The 17,885-nt window shown below is 45.9% G+C and overlaps 1 protein-coding gene across 6 annotated transcripts in view; it reads left to right on the top strand.

Annotated features, from left to right (window-relative positions):
* Nucleotides 1-424: 424 nt before the first annotated feature.
* Nucleotides 425-17,885, top strand: part of LOC121300080 (ankyrin repeat and SAM domain-containing protein 1A-like) — a 61,140-nt gene continuing 43,679 nt past the window's right edge. For 3 of the 6 annotated variants that reach the window (XM_041228467.1, XM_041228470.1, XM_041228466.1), the window contains exons 1-6: nucleotides 426-854; nucleotides 10,192-10,272; nucleotides 10,596-10,752; nucleotides 12,390-12,452; nucleotides 17,279-17,575; nucleotides 17,732-17,807. In XM_041228467.1, coding sequence (XP_041084401.1) covers nucleotides 673-854; nucleotides 10,192-10,272; nucleotides 10,596-10,752; nucleotides 12,390-12,452; nucleotides 17,279-17,575; nucleotides 17,732-17,807 — 856 coding nt within the window. In that variant the 5' untranslated portion in view covers nucleotides 426-672. Of the gene's footprint in view, nucleotides 855-10,191; nucleotides 10,273-10,595; nucleotides 10,753-12,389; nucleotides 12,453-17,278; nucleotides 17,576-17,731; nucleotides 17,808-17,885 lie in introns of all 6 variants that reach the window. The other 3 variants (XM_041228465.1, XM_041228464.1, XM_041228469.1) reach the window with 2 other exon arrangements.

Raw genomic sequence — 17,885 nt, 5'->3', positions numbered from 1 at the left:
TGTTTTTGATGATGTGAATATTGCGCTACCAGGTTACGTGTGTTTACAGAAGATCACAGACGGGAGATCTGTTGTAATGCTGTTTATTGTATTGTAACACAAACGTTGCCAGGAGCTGAGACTTCTATTGGACTACTCTAGGGGTTTAATAAAAATATAGATTGCAGATACCAAGAAGGAAAAGTTTGGTTTTTGGTTCTCTAAATAATATCCCGTACGTTGGATAAATGTGTGATTTATCCAACATCTTGTGATTTCGGTTCTCTAAAAGGAATATCGCCCGATGAACCTGTGTGTTGGATAAATGACTGTACAGTTGACCCTTTGAAGAAAATGACAGTGCGGTTGAAAAATGACGCGGGGGGGGGGGTGTTATGATCTGAAGATGTCATGTCTAAGGGGCTGTCACGAGGAAGTGACGTGTCTGTTGCAGGCGAAGGAAGTTTGCATTGCAACGGTGTTCCTGGAAAGTTTGTTTCCCCGTATCAGCTTAGTTGGAGAACAAGGGCAGCGGGAGAGAAGTGCAGCCGAAGACGCATTGTCCACAGTGGGAGGGGACATCGCTTTTATTGTCACCCCGATCTCGTGTGTTGGGCTTTACCGGGACGTACTGTAATTCCAGTCTCGCCGCGCCAAGCCTCTTTCTCCACCTCTCGCTCGACTCCCCGCTAGATGGGGAAAGAGCAAGAACTATTGGAGGCGGCCCGCACCGGGAACCTCGCCGCCGTGGAGAAGCTGCTGTCCGGGAAGCGGCAGTCAGCAGGGCACGGTGGTGGATCGTCTGGATCCGGAGGGAGCGGCGGCAGCAGCAGCAGCAGCAGCAGCTCATCACACCCGCTCTCCAGCTTACTCAGGTAAGACAGGTTCAGAGGTGCGATCCGATTTTTTTTTTTTTGCATGGGAGCGCGCAGCGGGGCTAAGTGAATGCATTTTGTAATTGGGGGGAGGAAACAAAGAAAATTCAAATCTATGTGTTGCGAAGCCGTACACATTAAAATGCATTTTAGAGTTGTGCTGCTGATTCATCAGCCTGTACTTTTTCAGTGTGGCACTGCCTGCTTTTTAGGTGCTCCGCTGCGCGCTATAATCCAGGACTCCCTTATCGAATCGGAACGGGGAACACGTTCCATAAATACCTGTCTTGCACAATTGTGGAAAACGCTCCCCTTCCCATTCGCCATGTTCCATTGCAATTGGTTACATTGTTAAAAGAAATAGACACTGCTATTTTTATTGTTACAAAACACTGTGCTTTTGTATTTTATTTGTTTAAATAATAACACACAAAGAAGAGGAAGATCGGGTTACACAATATTGACATTCACTGTGTTAGTGAGTAGCGATGTTTACGATTAAACGCTCCCTTATTCAATAAGTCTTTTTTGTTTTAACTGTGAAGCACGATTAGTAGGCGTCGATTGCCTCTTGGAAATAAATGTAAGGCTTTATTTTTGGCTGCTTATAAATAGATCGGATATTTTGAACAAGTTCACAACCAGTAAAAGGGGGTTTTTGCAGGTCTCGCTGTGTCAGTTTCTGCGAATGCGTCTTTTATGGTGAATATGGTGCTTTTTTACAACTGCCGCCTTTTATTAACCCAGAGAAGCGTGACCGCCTCGTTAGCATAACCATAGCCAGTTTTGCATATGTGTTTTGCATTTGCATTCACTTTTGCGTTTAAAAACGGGTTCGTTTTATTTATTTATTTATAACACACGGACGCACGTACTTACTTACGTACGTACGTGTTTGCTGTGCTGCTGTCGTTGTGAGGACACGCACACAACCCCCTGAGTTCCCCAGTAAGCTGGCAGTATAGCAGAGTACTCCCTGCACACTGTTTGTCATCTCCCTGAAACGCACTCTGTCATCTATCAGGTTTGCATAGTTAAACAGACTCACCGCTGTCAGTCATACTAAACAGACAGGTATTATAGCAGTGGGGCCATACTGATATGCCAATAGCTTTGGGCTACACTGCAAGTGATTCTAAATGCATCCCTGACAGAGAGATATATTACTTGATCTAATTACATTAAACCCCTCTTAATAAGAAATCCGATAAGGATGTGTCATGCACTCGGCTTGCCTTGTACAGCCCAGCGCTGGAGTAATGGTGAAGCGTGCTGCTTGGCCAGGCCTGCCCTCAGCGATCGATGCTGCCCACGAGGAGCTCAGAGTGCAGACTCTTGCCGTTCTCTTCAAGCTTGTGGAAAGGGAGCAGCCCACAGTGAAGCTGCCCTGTATTTAAACAGTGAAATCACCTCAGACATGCTGCAGCACATGGAAATATTCTCTTAGTGTTAAGTGGTGTTTGTCTCGGCATGCCAGATACAGGTGGTATGGCAGTGGTCTACTCGCCATATACAGTGGCACGTTCTACACCTGCGTTGTGAGGCACCAGTATATGCGGCAGTCAGATGTATGATGGCTTTTCTGATCTGTTACAAAGATTCCCAATGTGTGTGTGTTCTTTTTTTAAATGTTTTTAATTGTCAAGTTTAGAAAGCTACATGCTAACCGACCCCTCTTGCTTAGGTAATTATGAATCAGTGAATTACAACCCAGTTACGCAAAGTGTGTGCTACACATGGCAGGTGCCTGTTTTTTCCAGTCCAACCCTGTGCACATTTCAAAGACCTTGTAGCTCAAGGGAACTACCCTGAGCTGTAGTTGGGTTTAATGTTGGGAGTCTGCGTGATCCTGGGTACAGAGAATGTGCTGAAGCAAGGTCAGGCACCGCGTGTGTTGCAGAGTGGGCTGTGCTGTGGGGGTTAAATATCTATACCCTCTACTTGACTGGGCAGAGAAGCGGGTGTTGGTTAAGAAGATGATGGAGAAATGAAACCTCACAAGTTAAATCCTACATTGAATAGTTAGCATTTTGTTTTTCCTGGGGGGGTGCTGACCTTGCAGTGCGCTGAATTCTTTGTAAATTCTACTTGATCAAATACAGCAAATATTAATTTAACAAACCGCTGTGTACATTTCTATTTGTACTTCACACCCCCATGTCCTCAAAAGTCCTATGAGAGTCAGCCTTTGATTTTGGGATAAGTGTTTTTTTTAATCTGTCCAGAGTCCAGGGATAGATGTAAGACTCCCATTGCATAGCAGCTTGATCCATTCCTGGTTTTACTATGATTTTTAATAAGACACACCTGAGCTTGTTACCTACGTGCTGTGGCTGATCAAGCTCCTAGTAAAACCTGGAATGGGTGAAACTGCTATGCAATAGGAGTCTGATTTCCATCTCTGAGCGGGACGTGAATGACAGCAACAGAGCAGTGTGCAGTGACCTCAAAACTGACATCGAGAAAGACTATTGTCAAACAAAAACCTGTAGTGTTGTTTACAATCTGAGTACACTGGCTATGATAAATACCGAAGGAGATGGACCATGGGGATTGAACTGCGTGATTTGCAGTATTTAATGCATAACTGTGTACTATACTTGCCAAGCAGTATGCTGATAAATAACTGCAGTACCCTAAAATCATAACAGTAAAGATCATTAAAAGTGCTTAATGCGCTGGCTTTTTGGCTGCAGTTTTGCTCTTCAGGAAATGCTGTTTTGGCCTGGGTTCTGCATGCACAACGTCAGAGCAGCAGCGTCGGAGCAGCTCCTGGGTTCTGCGTGCGCAGCGTGCCAGCGTCGGAGCAGCTCCTGGGTTCTGCGTGCGCAGCGTCCGAGCAGCTCCTGGGTTCTGCGTGCGCAGCGTCGGAGCAGCTCCTGGGTTCTGCGTGCGCAGCGTCGGAGCAGCTCCTGGGTTCTGCGTGCGCAGCGTCGGAGCAGCTCCTGGGTTCTGCGTGCGCAGCGTCGGAGCAGCTCCTGGGTTCTGCGTGCGCAGCGTCGGAGCAGCTCCTGGGTTCTGCGTGCGCAGCGTCGGAGCAGCTCCTGGGTTCTGCGTGCGCAGCGTCGGAGCAGCTCCTGGGTTCTGCGTGCGCAGCGTCGGAGCAGCTCCTGGGTTCTGCGTGCGCAGCGTCGGAGCAGCAGCTCCTGGGTTCTGCGTGCGCAGCGTCGGAGCAGCTCCTGGGTTCTGCGTGCGCAGCGTCGGAGCAGCTCCTGGGTTCTGCGTGCGCAGCGTCGGAGCAGCTCCTGGGTTCTTGGCTTCTTGAGTGTAGTGGCGCTGGGGGTGGGCCTGTAATTCCCCTTGGGAATTACTTCCGTCTTCCGTCTTTAACAGATTCAGGGGAGAAGGGATTATCAGTGTAATTTACCCCTGACCTCACTGTGATACGATTTATATAAAAACACCACCTTGCTCATGCTTGCTCAGAAACAGTCCCAAAGTAATACATGCTGGTGGTTTTCTTCCTGGTACTGCATTGAATTCAGGTATGCGGTTTAAGGTGCGTGTTGCCACTGGGATCCCAGGGCATGCAGTGTTACCTGTTGAGGCTGATTGATCTTGAACACGGAGTAATGTTTGACATTTTTGCGAGAGAGAGCGTGACGGTTCATCCTGCATCATTTAACCTCTGCATGCAGTGGGGACACTAAAGGCATAAAATGACTTACTTGTTAACTTCTTGCCTGTTCCTAATTCAGATGGACTCCGGGGTCAAAGGCCACACACAGCGTAAGGGGGAGAAAAAAAACTGTAACAAAATGAGCCTTGTGTTTCTGCAGCTGCGTCTGTGGGCCTTCCGCGTAACTAGCAAGCCTATTTTTAAAATCCCTGAGCTTTGTGATAGACCTGCTAACAGCGGAGGTGAAGAATTCCATTAACGCAGAGCTGTGTGAGGTAGAGAGCTGTCTTTACTGGAGGGAGCCTCTGTACGCAGTGGGCCTGTGGGTGAGGCACGACAAACCTGCTACCCCCCCCCCCACCACCCCTGTACCTCACCCTCGCAGTGACCCTCATACTGGGAGACCCGGGAGGCTTCTCACCTCTGATACGCTGAGTTAAAAAGGACTGTGATTTAAGATTAGTTTCGTGTATTTCTTTAATCTCGCTGGGTTTAAGTGTGACGAGACTCGCTCGTCTGGCACAGACGCTGCAGCTGCATTTTGACCACCTTCCGTTCTCACTAGGTGGGACATGAATTGCACAGCCCTCCTTTCGCATGCACCCCGCAGCTGCCCTGCTGTTTAATGTATCATGGAGCACGGATCCAGAAACACTTCTAACCAGTTTGGTCCAAGACTGTTTGTCCAAGTGACAGCAAAAACTGAAACTAGGGGAACTGTTTGCAGAAATGAACTTGGATTCTATGGTAGTTCCATTAAAACTGAATCAACTTGCATAGTAAATATTCTCCGGTATGCTTCTGCGCGGGACGTTGCAAAGTATGTTTCCTAGATAGACAGATGAATGAATAAATATCTAGATCAAAAGTTTAATATCCTACAGCCCTCTGAATCCCTTGTATCTTCCCGACAGTAGCTGTGAGGTCAGTCTGCTTCCAGAGCTCACACAGTATCTGGGGCATCCAGAGTTTCAAATGAAACCACGTTGGTTGTTAAAACTATTTTTAAGTGGCAGCTTTGAAAAAAAACAAACTGTAGTGTCTTGGTGAGAAGGCAGTAAATTGACAACATTGTACTCGCCATAAAGCTGTAATGCTGTTCCAGAGAGATAATGCAAACCACTTCCCCACTGAACTGTAAACATTGTACTGCTAGTTACACAGTTCTGAAACAGCCTTTTAAAGCAACAGACTCCACTCCTTTAAATCAGGAATACTAGAAAACCAGACATGTTTGTGCATGTCTCACTACAGACACCCAATGTTTGCGCATGTAAACTATACATACATTGTATATAAACTGAGCTAAGTAATTCTGCTCAATTTTACACCATGCAAATTACTGAATATTTCTTGCTAGCTAACCTGTCCTGTTTTACTGTTAATAACAGTGCTGTAGGACAAAGGAAATAAAGCAGACACAGATTAAGGTTCTGCACCCATGACCCTGTGCACGGATGCCCGCACTGTTTCAGCTGAACCCAAAACTTCTGCGTGCTGAGCAGTTCCAGCCCCTGGGCTGTGAGGTGGAGTGTGTATAGTTCACAGTGGCTGCAGCGGCGCAGGGCTGTGGCAGGCTGCTCATGTTTAATGTGGTTTGTCTGTGGTTATCAGCGCTAGGTGTGGAGAGGAAGCTCTGTACCTACACTACGCTGTCTGTGTGGTTACTGTCTGCCTGGGTGTTCGCTTGCTTTCGGAAGCCAGAGTGGAGCTTTGGGTTACGAGACTCTGCTTCCCTTAATCTCAGTACGCTAATCAACTCTAATGCGTTTTTTCTTAGAGAGAAAACTTATAATAGGCTTTGCTTTGAAATCCAAATCGGTCTACTGTTCCTTCGTAGCAGAGCCGGCGTACGTTCCAGTTGTAATTGTGCAATTTTGTAATTCATTGCAGTGTAATTGTTATTGCATTTATCCATGGCACATCTGTGTAATTGCAATCCTATTTCTGTTTTTCCATTCCAGTTCAGTTGCGCATTGTCATTTGAGTTCTTGTATTTCCAACCCCTTTTGGTGGCCCCATTTGTTTGAAAAAAAAAAAAAAAAAAAAAAATTGTGTTTCTGTGTTTGTACCTGTGATTATTGCTTGGTTATTAAGATAGTGACATGTTAATGTGTGGAGTTGCTTGTTGCTTTTTAGTATAATTGTAATTACTGCTGCATAATTGTAATTGAACAAAACCGCATTGTAACTGGTATTTCAGCCGTCGATTGTGCTGTCATTGTAATTCGGATTGACTCTGGACCTGCTTCATAGCCGTCCTCTGCACAGCGTCAGCTGCGTGTTACCTTCCTGATGGTTCTATTGTAGATCAGGTTCATCTTCTGTTGTTTACAGTGGCTCCTAAAGTTACAGGCTGGGAGCAGTCAAGTACAGGCTAGTCCTTGCTGCACAGGCTCCAGCAGTGCGTTGCTGCAGAGGTTCACTGTCTGAAGCTGATTCAGGATTGGCGCTGTGTGGTTTTTACAGCTGATGTAACTTGAGAGCTAAGTAAAATCGACTGTACTGTGCAGAGCAGCTCTCCTGCATGAACGATGTTAATAAATTCGACTGTACTGTACAGAGCAGCTCTCCTGCATGAACGGTGTTAATAAATTCGACTGTACTGTACAGAGCAGCTCTCCTGCATGAACGGTGTTAATAAATTCGACTGTACTGTGCAGAGCAGCTCTCCTGCATGAACGATGTTAATAAATTTGACTGTACTGTACAGAGCAGCTCTCCTGCATGAACGATGTTAATAAATTTGACTGTACTGTACAGAGAGCTCTGCTGCATGAACAATGTTAATAAATTCGACTGTACTGTACAGAGCAGCTCTCCTGCATGAACGGTGTTTTAAGGTGAAACTGGACAAAATAGAAGAAGCAATTTCTTTTATTTTAAAAACCGTCTGAAATAACTTTGGTCTAGATGTTGTAGCAGTGTACTGTACTGCTCCGTCCTTTAAAGTGAATGCATCTCTTCTTATCTGTGTTCCCCATCAAGGGTGTTTTGACATTTCTTTTTAGGTTTAAGAGGCGCATAAGTTTGGATAAAGACCATCAATGTTAGACGAATAAAGAAAAAATATTAGGAATGAGGGGGAAATCTTTTACCAAATGTTTGTGTGTTTAAAAATTAATTCCTGTAGAAAGATCCCGAGCTGCTGTTTCGGACAATGCATCTTCTTGGAACTCATTCAGTTCAGCCGCGTTTCAGTGGTGAAATGGTGGGGGAGGGATGTGAGCTGTTGCAGTGTGCTTGTCCTCCGCCTCTCTGCTGCTGACGCCCAGGTGTGACAGCCCTGCTTCAGCGAGGCGCTGTGGTAGCTCTCTGTGGTGCTGGCTCTCTGACATGTGCATTGCAGAGCCGAGCAGACAGCCTGTGACTTCCGGTTAATCTGCCATGCACTTTCTGACCTAGTGGAGCGCAGCCTTTCTTATTTAGCGTCTCGTTTTCTGTTCTTTTTTTTTCCCTCGTTCTCATGCACTGTACGGGATTGTGCTGGTCCTGTATATATCTTGCAGTAAATTGAAACGGGGAATTTCGGTTCTTATGGTTCTGTGGGAATAAGCTTGATCACTGTATAGGAGTCCTGTACCCAGGTTCATGTGAAAGAGAAGGCTGTAGCAGAGATGGTAGTAAGACTCCCATTGCATAGCAGTTTAATCCACTCCTGGTTTCACTGTGGGTTGAAGACCACATGTCTGAGCTTGTTCCTAAACACTGTGGCTATTCAGGCTCCTATTAAAACCTGCAACGGGTGAAACTGCTGTGCAATTGGAGTCGTCCTGTATAAAAGGATATTTTGCCCCTACTGTACACCCACCATGGGATCCTTTTCATCAACACATGTGGTTTATATAGAATCAGTCACAAATCCCTGAGTGCACACAGTGAATGGCATGACCCTGTTCAAGTCACATAGAAGGGGCTGGACAGGTGTGTGACATGCACATCAGTGCTGGTGGATCGCTATGCAGACAGTGTCTTTAACGTGCAATCTGTTACAGTCCCATGTCAGGGCTAACACATGAAAAAGATTGTGAAATATTTAGGGCAGTGAATTATCGAAGGCTTCCAACAGAGCATAGCACATGGACAGTTTACTGTCAACATGACTTAGTCGTGAATCGACAGAGTGCGGGGTCAAGCCTTGTAATGCAGAGGGGGGCCTGCGTTTCCTCTGAGGGCTGGAGAATCACTGACGGCTCTGATCCCTCAAAGCAGCGATGTGCACCGAGGCTAACAGTTCAGATCCCTGTAGATACACACATTTCCTCTAACCCTGCGCGAAACCAGACACGCTGGCGGCCCCCGTGCCCCCGTCTCCCCTCTTTGCTCCGGTGATGTCATGGTGGGCATAGACAAGAGCTGTACAGCAGCAGACAACATTAATAAAGTGAAATCACATTTCCCAATAATAAACAGGAAAAAGCCCAGGGGAGCTTGTGGGTTTGTCTGCCGCGTATTAATCCACAGTTTCTTCCAGCCGTACTCCCGTACACAAAAAATGTGAGAGCTTCAGTAGCTTAGACACAGGCTTGCTTTAATTCACTAGAGCTCTGAAGCGAAGCACTCTGCCCAAACAATACCTCCAGCGCGTACTTCCCATCCTGCTGTAAAGCACCTCACTATACAGGAGGTATTCGAGAATGTTATGCAAGGGCTGTACACACAGTTTCCCTTTCAACTGCGTTTCATGTGTAGGGCAATTCTACAAGCATCTGCATGAGATAACTGGATTAGATGTCTCGGGGGGGCAGCTCTGCATGTGAAATATTGACACAAGCTGATGATCACAATTCTGGTTTATTATGGCTACCCAGCCAAGGAGGAATCAGCCTGGGTCTATTTTTAATGCACGTTGCATAGAACAGACTCTGATTGCGCCCTTTTGACCTGTAACTCAGGAAGTCAGGGAATCGGAGACAGGCACAAGTGTTTGGTTAGCGTGCTTGTGTGTCTCCGGAGAAGGCGGTGTGTTTGCGCAGCAGGCTCTCTGTGGTGCTCCTGGGAAGCCCCTCGCTGCGCGGAGGTGTTTCGTGAAGTTGCTGCCTGAGCTCTGTTCAGGTTTCGTGTTTGCTTCCTCATTCCATTGAAGTGGCTCAGTCTCTGCTGCGCGAGTCATCTGGTTCTCTGGAATCTTTTAAAGACTCGGCACGATCGTTCATGGGCTTAGGGATTGTCTGCATGGGTTTAACCTTTGCTTGTCCTTTTTTAGCCTTAACAAGGGTTACGTTCCCCTTTCCTTCCTTTTAAAGATATTTGATTATGCTGTTTTTTATATTTTTATTCAGTTTGGAAAATACAGATGTTGGCGAACCATACAGATGTCATAACGAGGGTTAATTAAGGTAATTAGAGGGGACTTTTATTAAGACAGTGGCAAAATGACATTGAAAAGAGGAGGATGGATTTTCTCAGAATGCAGCCCCACTGCTCGGTAATTTTATTTTTGGGAGTCTCTCATTGCTTAACCTCAATGCTTTGAGACAGGGCAGTCCTGTAAAGAAGACATTGGATCCGTCTTGCATAGCACTAAGCAATCTGTGGAAAACTGACCTCCACAGCAAACCCTCGAGGGCGAGGATAGACTGTTAATACCAGGTGGAACGGAAGTAGAAAGAAGATTGCAGTTTCAGGAAAACAAAAGGAGTATTCAAAATCTACTAAGTCTGAGAAGTAACCTCTCCCTCTCTCCCCCTCTCCCTCTCTCCCCCTCTCACTCCCAAGTATCTGGAGGGGTCCCAATGTAAACTGTGTGGACAGCACTGGATACACCCCCTTGCATCACTCTGCTCTCAATGGACACAGGTGAGCATTGCACCCCTGTGTGTGTGTGAGAAAAATCAAAAATGAATTCATGTAGAACTCAAATGAATAAATGGAGAAAAAACAAGAAAGCCACAGCGGTCTTCAAGAGGGCTAACCCCAGTCTCCTTGCTTACTAAATACAACTCCTATTGCAGCTTCATCCACTCCAGGTTTTAATACAAGCTTGGTTAGTTTATAGGTGTCTTATTAAACTCATTGAAGAAAAACAGGAATGGATCAGATGGTATGCAATGGGAGGTTCCATCCTTGTAGTATGTGTTAAATCTGTCTCCTCTCTCTCTCTCTCTCCCCGCCCTGCACAGTAAGGTGGTGGAGGTGCTGTTGAGAAACGAAGCCCTGACGAACATTGCAGACAACAAGGGCTGTTACCCGCTGCACCTGGCTGCCTGGAAGGGAGATGAGCAGATTGTGAAGCTGCTGATTCACCAGGGACCCTCGCACCCCAAGCTTAATGAGCAGGTCTGAGAGACACACACAGGCATGCATACAGACACACAGCAAAACTACTGCAAGACGCTTGCAAACATTTCAGGGTACAGTTATTCAGCCCCAGGCCCTATGTAGGGGTCTGTTGAGTAACTTCGGCCCTGCATCTTCATGTTCATGCTGTACTGCACCGTGCTGTATTAGAAGGGGTACGGGTTTGGGTTGTAATTGTGTTCGGAGGTGTGTGCATTAGGAATGTGGTTGCTTATTTTACCATCAGAATTCGGTTATCTGAACTAGTTACCATTTTTGCCAACCAGTTAGTTGAGGTTTCTCCAAGGTGGGTTGGAGTTGATCCTCAGTGGTTAGCAGGACCAACATTTAAATTGGGCTTTGCTCTTTCTGTCCTCCAGATACTTGTGCCTTTTTTTTAACCTCACAGGACTCCTAGATCCCAGGCTGAGGTTGTGTAGAAATATATGTACAAAAAAAAGTTGTTGTCCTGTTCTCATGTGCACACGGTAAAGAACTTCCTTCACCAGCGGGACAGAAATTATTCAGTTAAGTTAATGATGCTTTTTTTTTAAAATTTTTTATAGATCAGTCAATTAAGTGTCACTCTAATAATAGGAAGCCCTGGATTTAAGACAGCTCTTGTAACTCTCGTTCTGTCTGTAAAGCCTGTTTGCCTGCCTTTGTGTTTCTCACTGTAGTTGCATTAAACCCTCGTGCAGCTGTAAAACGTTTCTGTCTGAGAGCCATTGGTTTCTTGACGGAGAGATCCGATTTGTTCTGGGTCGTTCTTGCAGCAGCTCAGAAAGCAGAGGCAGCCTGATTCAGAGAACAAGCTGAAATTGGAGCATTCCTTTTGTCCAGCTCGGGTTTCGGTTCCAGTATGATGTTAGAGCCGGTTTCATTTTGAAAAACCATCAAATTATGAGACTTAAGAAAAGAGAACTCGGTTCCTTAACCCTTTTAAGCTACACAGAGAATCTGAGTGGCTGTTTAAATGGTTTCTCTTTTAGAGCGACTCGCACCCCAATGCATTCTGGTAAGTGTAGTCCTGCTGGTATCCGAGACAGGTAAAACATACCAGAATGCATTGCAATGTAGTTGAAAAGCCTGACCTGTCCTAGTCATGTGATACCCCTATCCCTATCCAATTGCCAGCTTTCCTGTTCGAGTCAGTTTATGTAACTTGACATTCCTTCGACGTTGCAGCGTGACTCTTGTTTGGTTCTAGAGTTTCTTCAGATACTGACTGAGACAATGGGTTTGTTTGACTCGTTAGAGGCCTGCCAAACGACAAGTGGCATCTCAAGGCTCTTGTCCTGATGTGGGCAAACTTTAACCCGTGTTTGCATTTCAACAATACTTTATCAGCCAAAAAGTCTTGGTAAGGCCTAGCATCATATATCAAGCCTCCAGAATAACCCAGGCCCATGTTTCCTCCATGCCAGCCAACCAGCCAGCTGGACAGACAGACAGACAGACAGTGCAAGGCCAGGATTCCAGTGTTTCAAGTGCTGCTGCTGCTGATTTCTGTTAACCATTCATTGTCTTTTTCTTGTGTTATTGAGTTTGATTTATTTCTTCATTGTATTTTTTTCACTGCCGCTGTGAGTCATGCGTGTTTGAACATTGCCTCATCTTCTTCCTCTTCCTCCTAGAGCTCGGTAGACAACAAAGAATTCAAAAGGTGTGGCCCATTTGACCCCTATATTAATGCCAAGGTGTGTACCTGAACCCTCTCTCGCTCTCTCTGTCTCCACTCCAGACACTGGGTGAAGCTCAATCCCAACACACCCTCTCTCTGCCTGTCTGTCTGTCTCGCTCTCTCCCTCTCTCTGCCTGTCTGTCTGTCTCGCTCTCTCCCTCTCTCTGCCTGTCTGTCTGTCTCGCTCCCTCTCTGTCTGTCTGTCTGTCTCGCTCTCTCTAGCTCTCCGGCCTGGGCTCAGTTTTGAATTTGGGAAGTAGATGACTGTGCTGTATAGAAGCAGCATACGTTTCTATAGAAACAGTTACATAAAGAAAGTCCTGGCTGTTTAAAAACTGGACACAGAACTAAGATAATGGAGGCACCTTCACCTGTGCCTATCAGCTGCATGCTGTGAAGTAACAGATAAAAGAAGAGAGACAAAAACTGTAGGTATAGATCAGGCTGGGCCTGCTGCTAAGTATGTTCTAAATAAATACAAAGCTGAAAAGAAGGCTGTGTTGACAAGACTAGTGAGTAATGCCTCTTGCGTTTTTGATTTATTTATTAAAAACATCTCCTGGGTTAAATTTAAAACCCTGAAGAAGATCCTAGGATGACTGTGACAGTGGCAGTTAGTGGGTTTTAAATAATGAACCGAATTCACTAGTTCTTGGGTATTTGGGTTATATAGTAGCAAAACTAGTAAAAGAAGTTAAATTGCCTAATTTAACTTAATGCATGGTCTTGGACGGGGGACGGGTGGTAGGCTGCTGTTAAAACTGAACCAAGTCTTCTGGGAAAAGGTTTCTGCACCTTTAAAAAATGTCCCATCTTTGAAAGAAGCCTCCGATCTGAGCTCAGTGTGGGGCACCAGGATGCTTGCCGAGCGCATTGGGATTAAATGATGGGACAGATTCCATTGGCAGCTGACCTAATTAATTGTGATTGAGTAGTTTAAATACCGTCATTTTTTGTCTCTGTTTTAAGAAAAAAAAACATCTCGGTTTGATTTGCACTTTACTGTCGTACCTTGTTTTCTGTGTTCAGACCCTGTGAAATCAGTAAACTAGCATGCGGTTCCCGTCAGTTACACACTTTCTGCTGAACGCAGTATAGTCTGCTACCTGTAGATCTTGGGTGCGTTGTAAAATAGATGCACGTCTGCACTTTCCCTAGTGTGCCGGGTCCCTGATTGTGAGCATACCCAGTGTAGAGTGTACCTCGCTGTCCCACTCTGTCGCTTCCTCTCCTCTCCGGGGATCTTCCGAGGCTCTGCAGGGTGTGGATAGCAAAGCAACAAAACCGTGTGACCAGGAGGCGTTGGGAATCGGAACGCCCCTCCTGCAGCCCCGCTGGCGTTGGAAAAGGCAGTATGGAATTTTGCGTTGTCCTCTCCACTGGATCAGCAGCATGCGCAGTGTCGGGACCCCGTGTACCCCGAGCCCTTTTATATACTGGCTTGCATGCAGACCTCTGTGCTGCTGGCATTCCAGATTGATGGCCTTCTAAAGGAAGGATGTGTCTGCAGAGTGGGAAGCCCACTGGCTGCCAGTGCCCTCCATCCTCCAGCCCGCGTTTCTATCGTGCTGAAAGCTCCTGTGTTCAGTCTTCGTCCTCGTCGCAGTGCTTCATCATCCTCTGCCTCCTTCTGCTCCAGCAGCTTTCAGCCTGTGAGGAGAGACGGCCATAGTGTGCCGCACTGTTACTACCTGGATCAAGCAATCAGAAAAAGAGAACGAGAACCAAAGAGTTTAATTTTATCACAGGCGTGCAGTGAACCAGCCCCCCCACCCTGGCCGAACAAAAGCTGGAGCACCAATTTAGAATTTATTTTTTCCTTGTAATCCCATATTTAGCACCAGTATATAATAATAATATATATTTTTATTTATAAAGTATTTGATCCCTTATTTGGTTGCTTTCCCTGACCCCGATGTTGTTCAAGGTGAGTGCTAACCAGCCTGTGAAACCAACCAAATCAGCCTTTTTAATCACGAGTCAGGTACTCGGGCAGATTAATCGTAAATCAATATCCTGATGCTTAAAGGCAAAGCTGAAACAAGGTCACCTGTAACCTGTGCTGTCAGTTATAACACTGTGTTCCAGACTGTGTGCAAAGAGCACCTGTCCTTACCTGCCACTGTCCTGCAGCATTGAAACACGGGTTAAGAGCATTCAGAAACGCTGCATACTCTCAGGGCGCATTTAAATATGAGACCTGTAGGTGAAAGGTACACTACCCTATAGCAATTCAAGCACTTCACTGTTCTGTGGACAATTCCTCCTAAATCAATCATTTCTTTTTTATTTTTGTAATAGTGCTGTGTTCCAAACACTGGTTCCTGACATCTTAGTATAGGAGTCAGAAACCAACTTCCTGGCAAGTAATCCCAAAACGAGCAGTAAAGCAGATCTGAGGGATAAGCGCTTCACAGCAAGCCGCTCGCGAGGCGTGTTTGTGAAAGACGTGCGGGACAGTCATGCTTTGCAGTCATGCTTTTTCTAATCAGCTAGCAGCTGTACTGTAAAAGATCCGTCAAAGACACTTGCATGCAGGGTTGGTAGATAGGAGGTAACCCTGGCACAGAAAAGCCTCTGTTTTAATGATCTTTCCAGATCAGAGCTGCCCACACTTTCACCTTTTTGATTGTGCATGCTGTTGTCATAGGCTACCAGTTGTCTCTCCCCCATTGATCCCTTGGACAGCCCTGTCACTGCCATTTTAAACTCCTCCATGCTGTGTTTGGATTGCTCTGGTTGGAGTATTTTTACTTTGCATTCATCAGACCAGTCAGCATGTGTCATAGGGAGGTATCCGGTGGTACAGGGCTAAGAATGACCCCCACCTCCAAAATCTGAAAACCACAACCGTCCTGAAAGCCGAGTGAAACAATAGGCTGAACGAGACGTTGCTACAGATCTTCACATTTTGCTCCAGTGCTAAATGCACTCCGCTTTCTCCAAGAGCAAAAAGGAAAGGCTTTAAGTAAGGAAGAGCATGTTACAAATGCCGCTCCGCCCAACTGAGCCCGATTCCTCGCCGCATTTGATCTCAGAACTTTGTCAAGCTGGGTCTTAAAAAAATCCAAGTGGTTCTGTCAACGACACGACAAAATAAAACTCTAAACAAAGCCCTTTGCCTCTCCAGGTGATGAAGCAAAAAAAACAGTGTGATGAAGCTGCTGAGCTCCAATCTGTGCCCCAGGCTGGAGCGATACTGTGATACAATCAGTGGGGTGGGGCTGGAACATTTCTGTGTGAGATTGTAGTTCAGGTTTTTATTCCAGGCAGGCCTGCCTGTGCATTTCAAACCTCTTCGATTTACCACTGTGAAAATGCAAGCCAGAGGCGGCCTGTGGTAACTGTACTGAGCTACAGTGCATTTCTGTTTAGAAGTCAAATTCTTTTGCTGGCCTGTTTCTGTCTCCACACTGCTTACTGGTACCAGGACTTAGATAGAACTACCAGAACACGAGTGGAATGTGTCATTTAAACAGAACAATCCTTTCTCTTTGTAATCCTGGAAGGTAACATACCTAAACACTGCCAAGTTGTGGGCATCAGCAATTACAGCAGCGCCCTACAAAGACTAATGCTGCAGGAATGCATTGACATCCTTGCTCTCTTAACTCAGAAACGGACCTTCATCTGAGCACATTACCCAATAGCATTGTCAAGTGAACACTGGCCCTTAGCAGGTTAACTATAGTAAGCCACCCTCGTTTTTGTGCATGTTTTTCACTTTGTGTGTCTCTCTTCAATGCATATCTTCTCTTTCTCAGTGTGAGCTTTTGCATGCCTGCTGCATGAATTTCAGTTTGCGTTGCGTTAACTTCACTGCTCGTCAGACCATCAGAGTCTGTTTCGGTCTTGTTTTATTTTAAATGTATGCAAATGTTTGCTGCCTGTTTTTATCACCAGCAAAAAAATAAAAATAACAAGATCGTGCCTGAGGAACGTCTTGGATTTCTTGAATGTTTCACTGGATTGATGCACCGGTTTCTTCAATGTGTAGAAATAACTGTGTTCTTGTCTCTTATCTCGTCAGCTCTGTAGCATCCAGCACACTTGGATGCGTGAGTCTCTTCATAGCTGCCTGCCAGCGCTGTAGACTGCATTTCCATTGGCTGTCTATAGAGAGCTCCTGTTAACCCTTTCAGTTACATTCATTTCACATGCACTCCTAAAATCCTCACCCCATTATGATATCTACCATCAGGAGGGCTCAGTTCCAGATAACTCAATGGAACAATTTTATTATGACAAACCTTGCGCTGTGTTTTAGTTTTAAATATAACATTAAGACCTTAAAACTGAGGCACCTTTGAAGCAAGAGGACTAGCGAATTTGTTATAAAGATCTGATATCAAATATGGACAGATTAATTTTTTTAGTTCGTTTTATAAGGTTAAACAAAACCCACTAGTTTTCAGTATCTAGTTAAATTAAGTTGTGTGTGCGAATTAATTTCATATTTGTCAGGGAAGGGCCTGCAAACCGATCTTGTTTCTAAGAGGGTTGTGAAAAAGTCTCCAGGACTGTTAGAACCTTTTTTGTGATGCATTTTTTTTATGGCTAAAATGACTTCGCTTTTAATAATGCAACTTTTTGTATGGAGCACAGTGCCACCACGTGGTGGACAATGTTACGGCTACAGCACGAATCTCAAATCAGAACCATGAATATATACTTCCAGACCCCTATTATTATATGAAGTCCCTTCTAGTGATCTTCCTAAAACACGGAGCAGTAAATTAGCAAAGGTGATTCTACAAGTGAAAGTAAGTACCGTATTTAAGCTCCTGTATTGTGGAGAGGAGTTGATCTTCCCTCCTCCCGTCCTCTCTTGCCCGCACACAGAACAATGATAATGAGACGCCTCTGCACTGCGCTGCTCAGTACGGGCACTCCCAGGTGGTGCAGCTCTTGCTGGAGGAGCTCACGGACCCTACCATGCGCAACAACAAGTTCGAGACCCCCTTGGACCTGGCTGCTCTGTACGGCCGGCTGGAGGTGGTGAAGCTGCTGCTGAACGCCCACCCTAACCTGCTGAGCTGCCACACCAAGAAGTACACCCCTCTGCACCTGGCAGCACGCAACGGGCACAGCGCCGTGGTGCAGGTGCTGCTGGACGCGGGCATGGACATCAACTACCAGGTGAGACCCTGTCCCGCTTCGGAACCAACACAGCTTCAGCTTACAAAAACCAACAGGCGTATTTTATAATGCAAGTGTGGAGCAGTCGCATCCTTGTGCTTTTTGATCTCTCTGCGCACTGTCCCCTGACTCTGCTCCCCTGTCTTTGTATCCCAGACTGAGAAAGGCAGCGCGCTTCACGAAGCTGCCCTGTTTGGAAAGACAGACGTGGTGCGGATCCTGCTGGCTGCGGGTGAGTGTTCAACGGGAGTTCCTCTCTTTGATCACGTGGGTCCCAATTAAACGCTGGTCTGCCCTTAACTTTTAATTA

This window comes from Polyodon spathula, chromosome 25 (genome assembly GCF_017654505.1).
Source record: "Polyodon spathula isolate WHYD16114869_AA chromosome 25, ASM1765450v1, whole genome shotgun sequence".
Lineage (NCBI taxonomy): Eukaryota > Metazoa > Chordata > Actinopteri > Acipenseriformes > Polyodontidae > Polyodon > Polyodon spathula.
The sequence above is the reverse complement of the archived record's forward strand: the minus strand, read 5'-3'. Positions and strand labels throughout refer to the sequence as shown.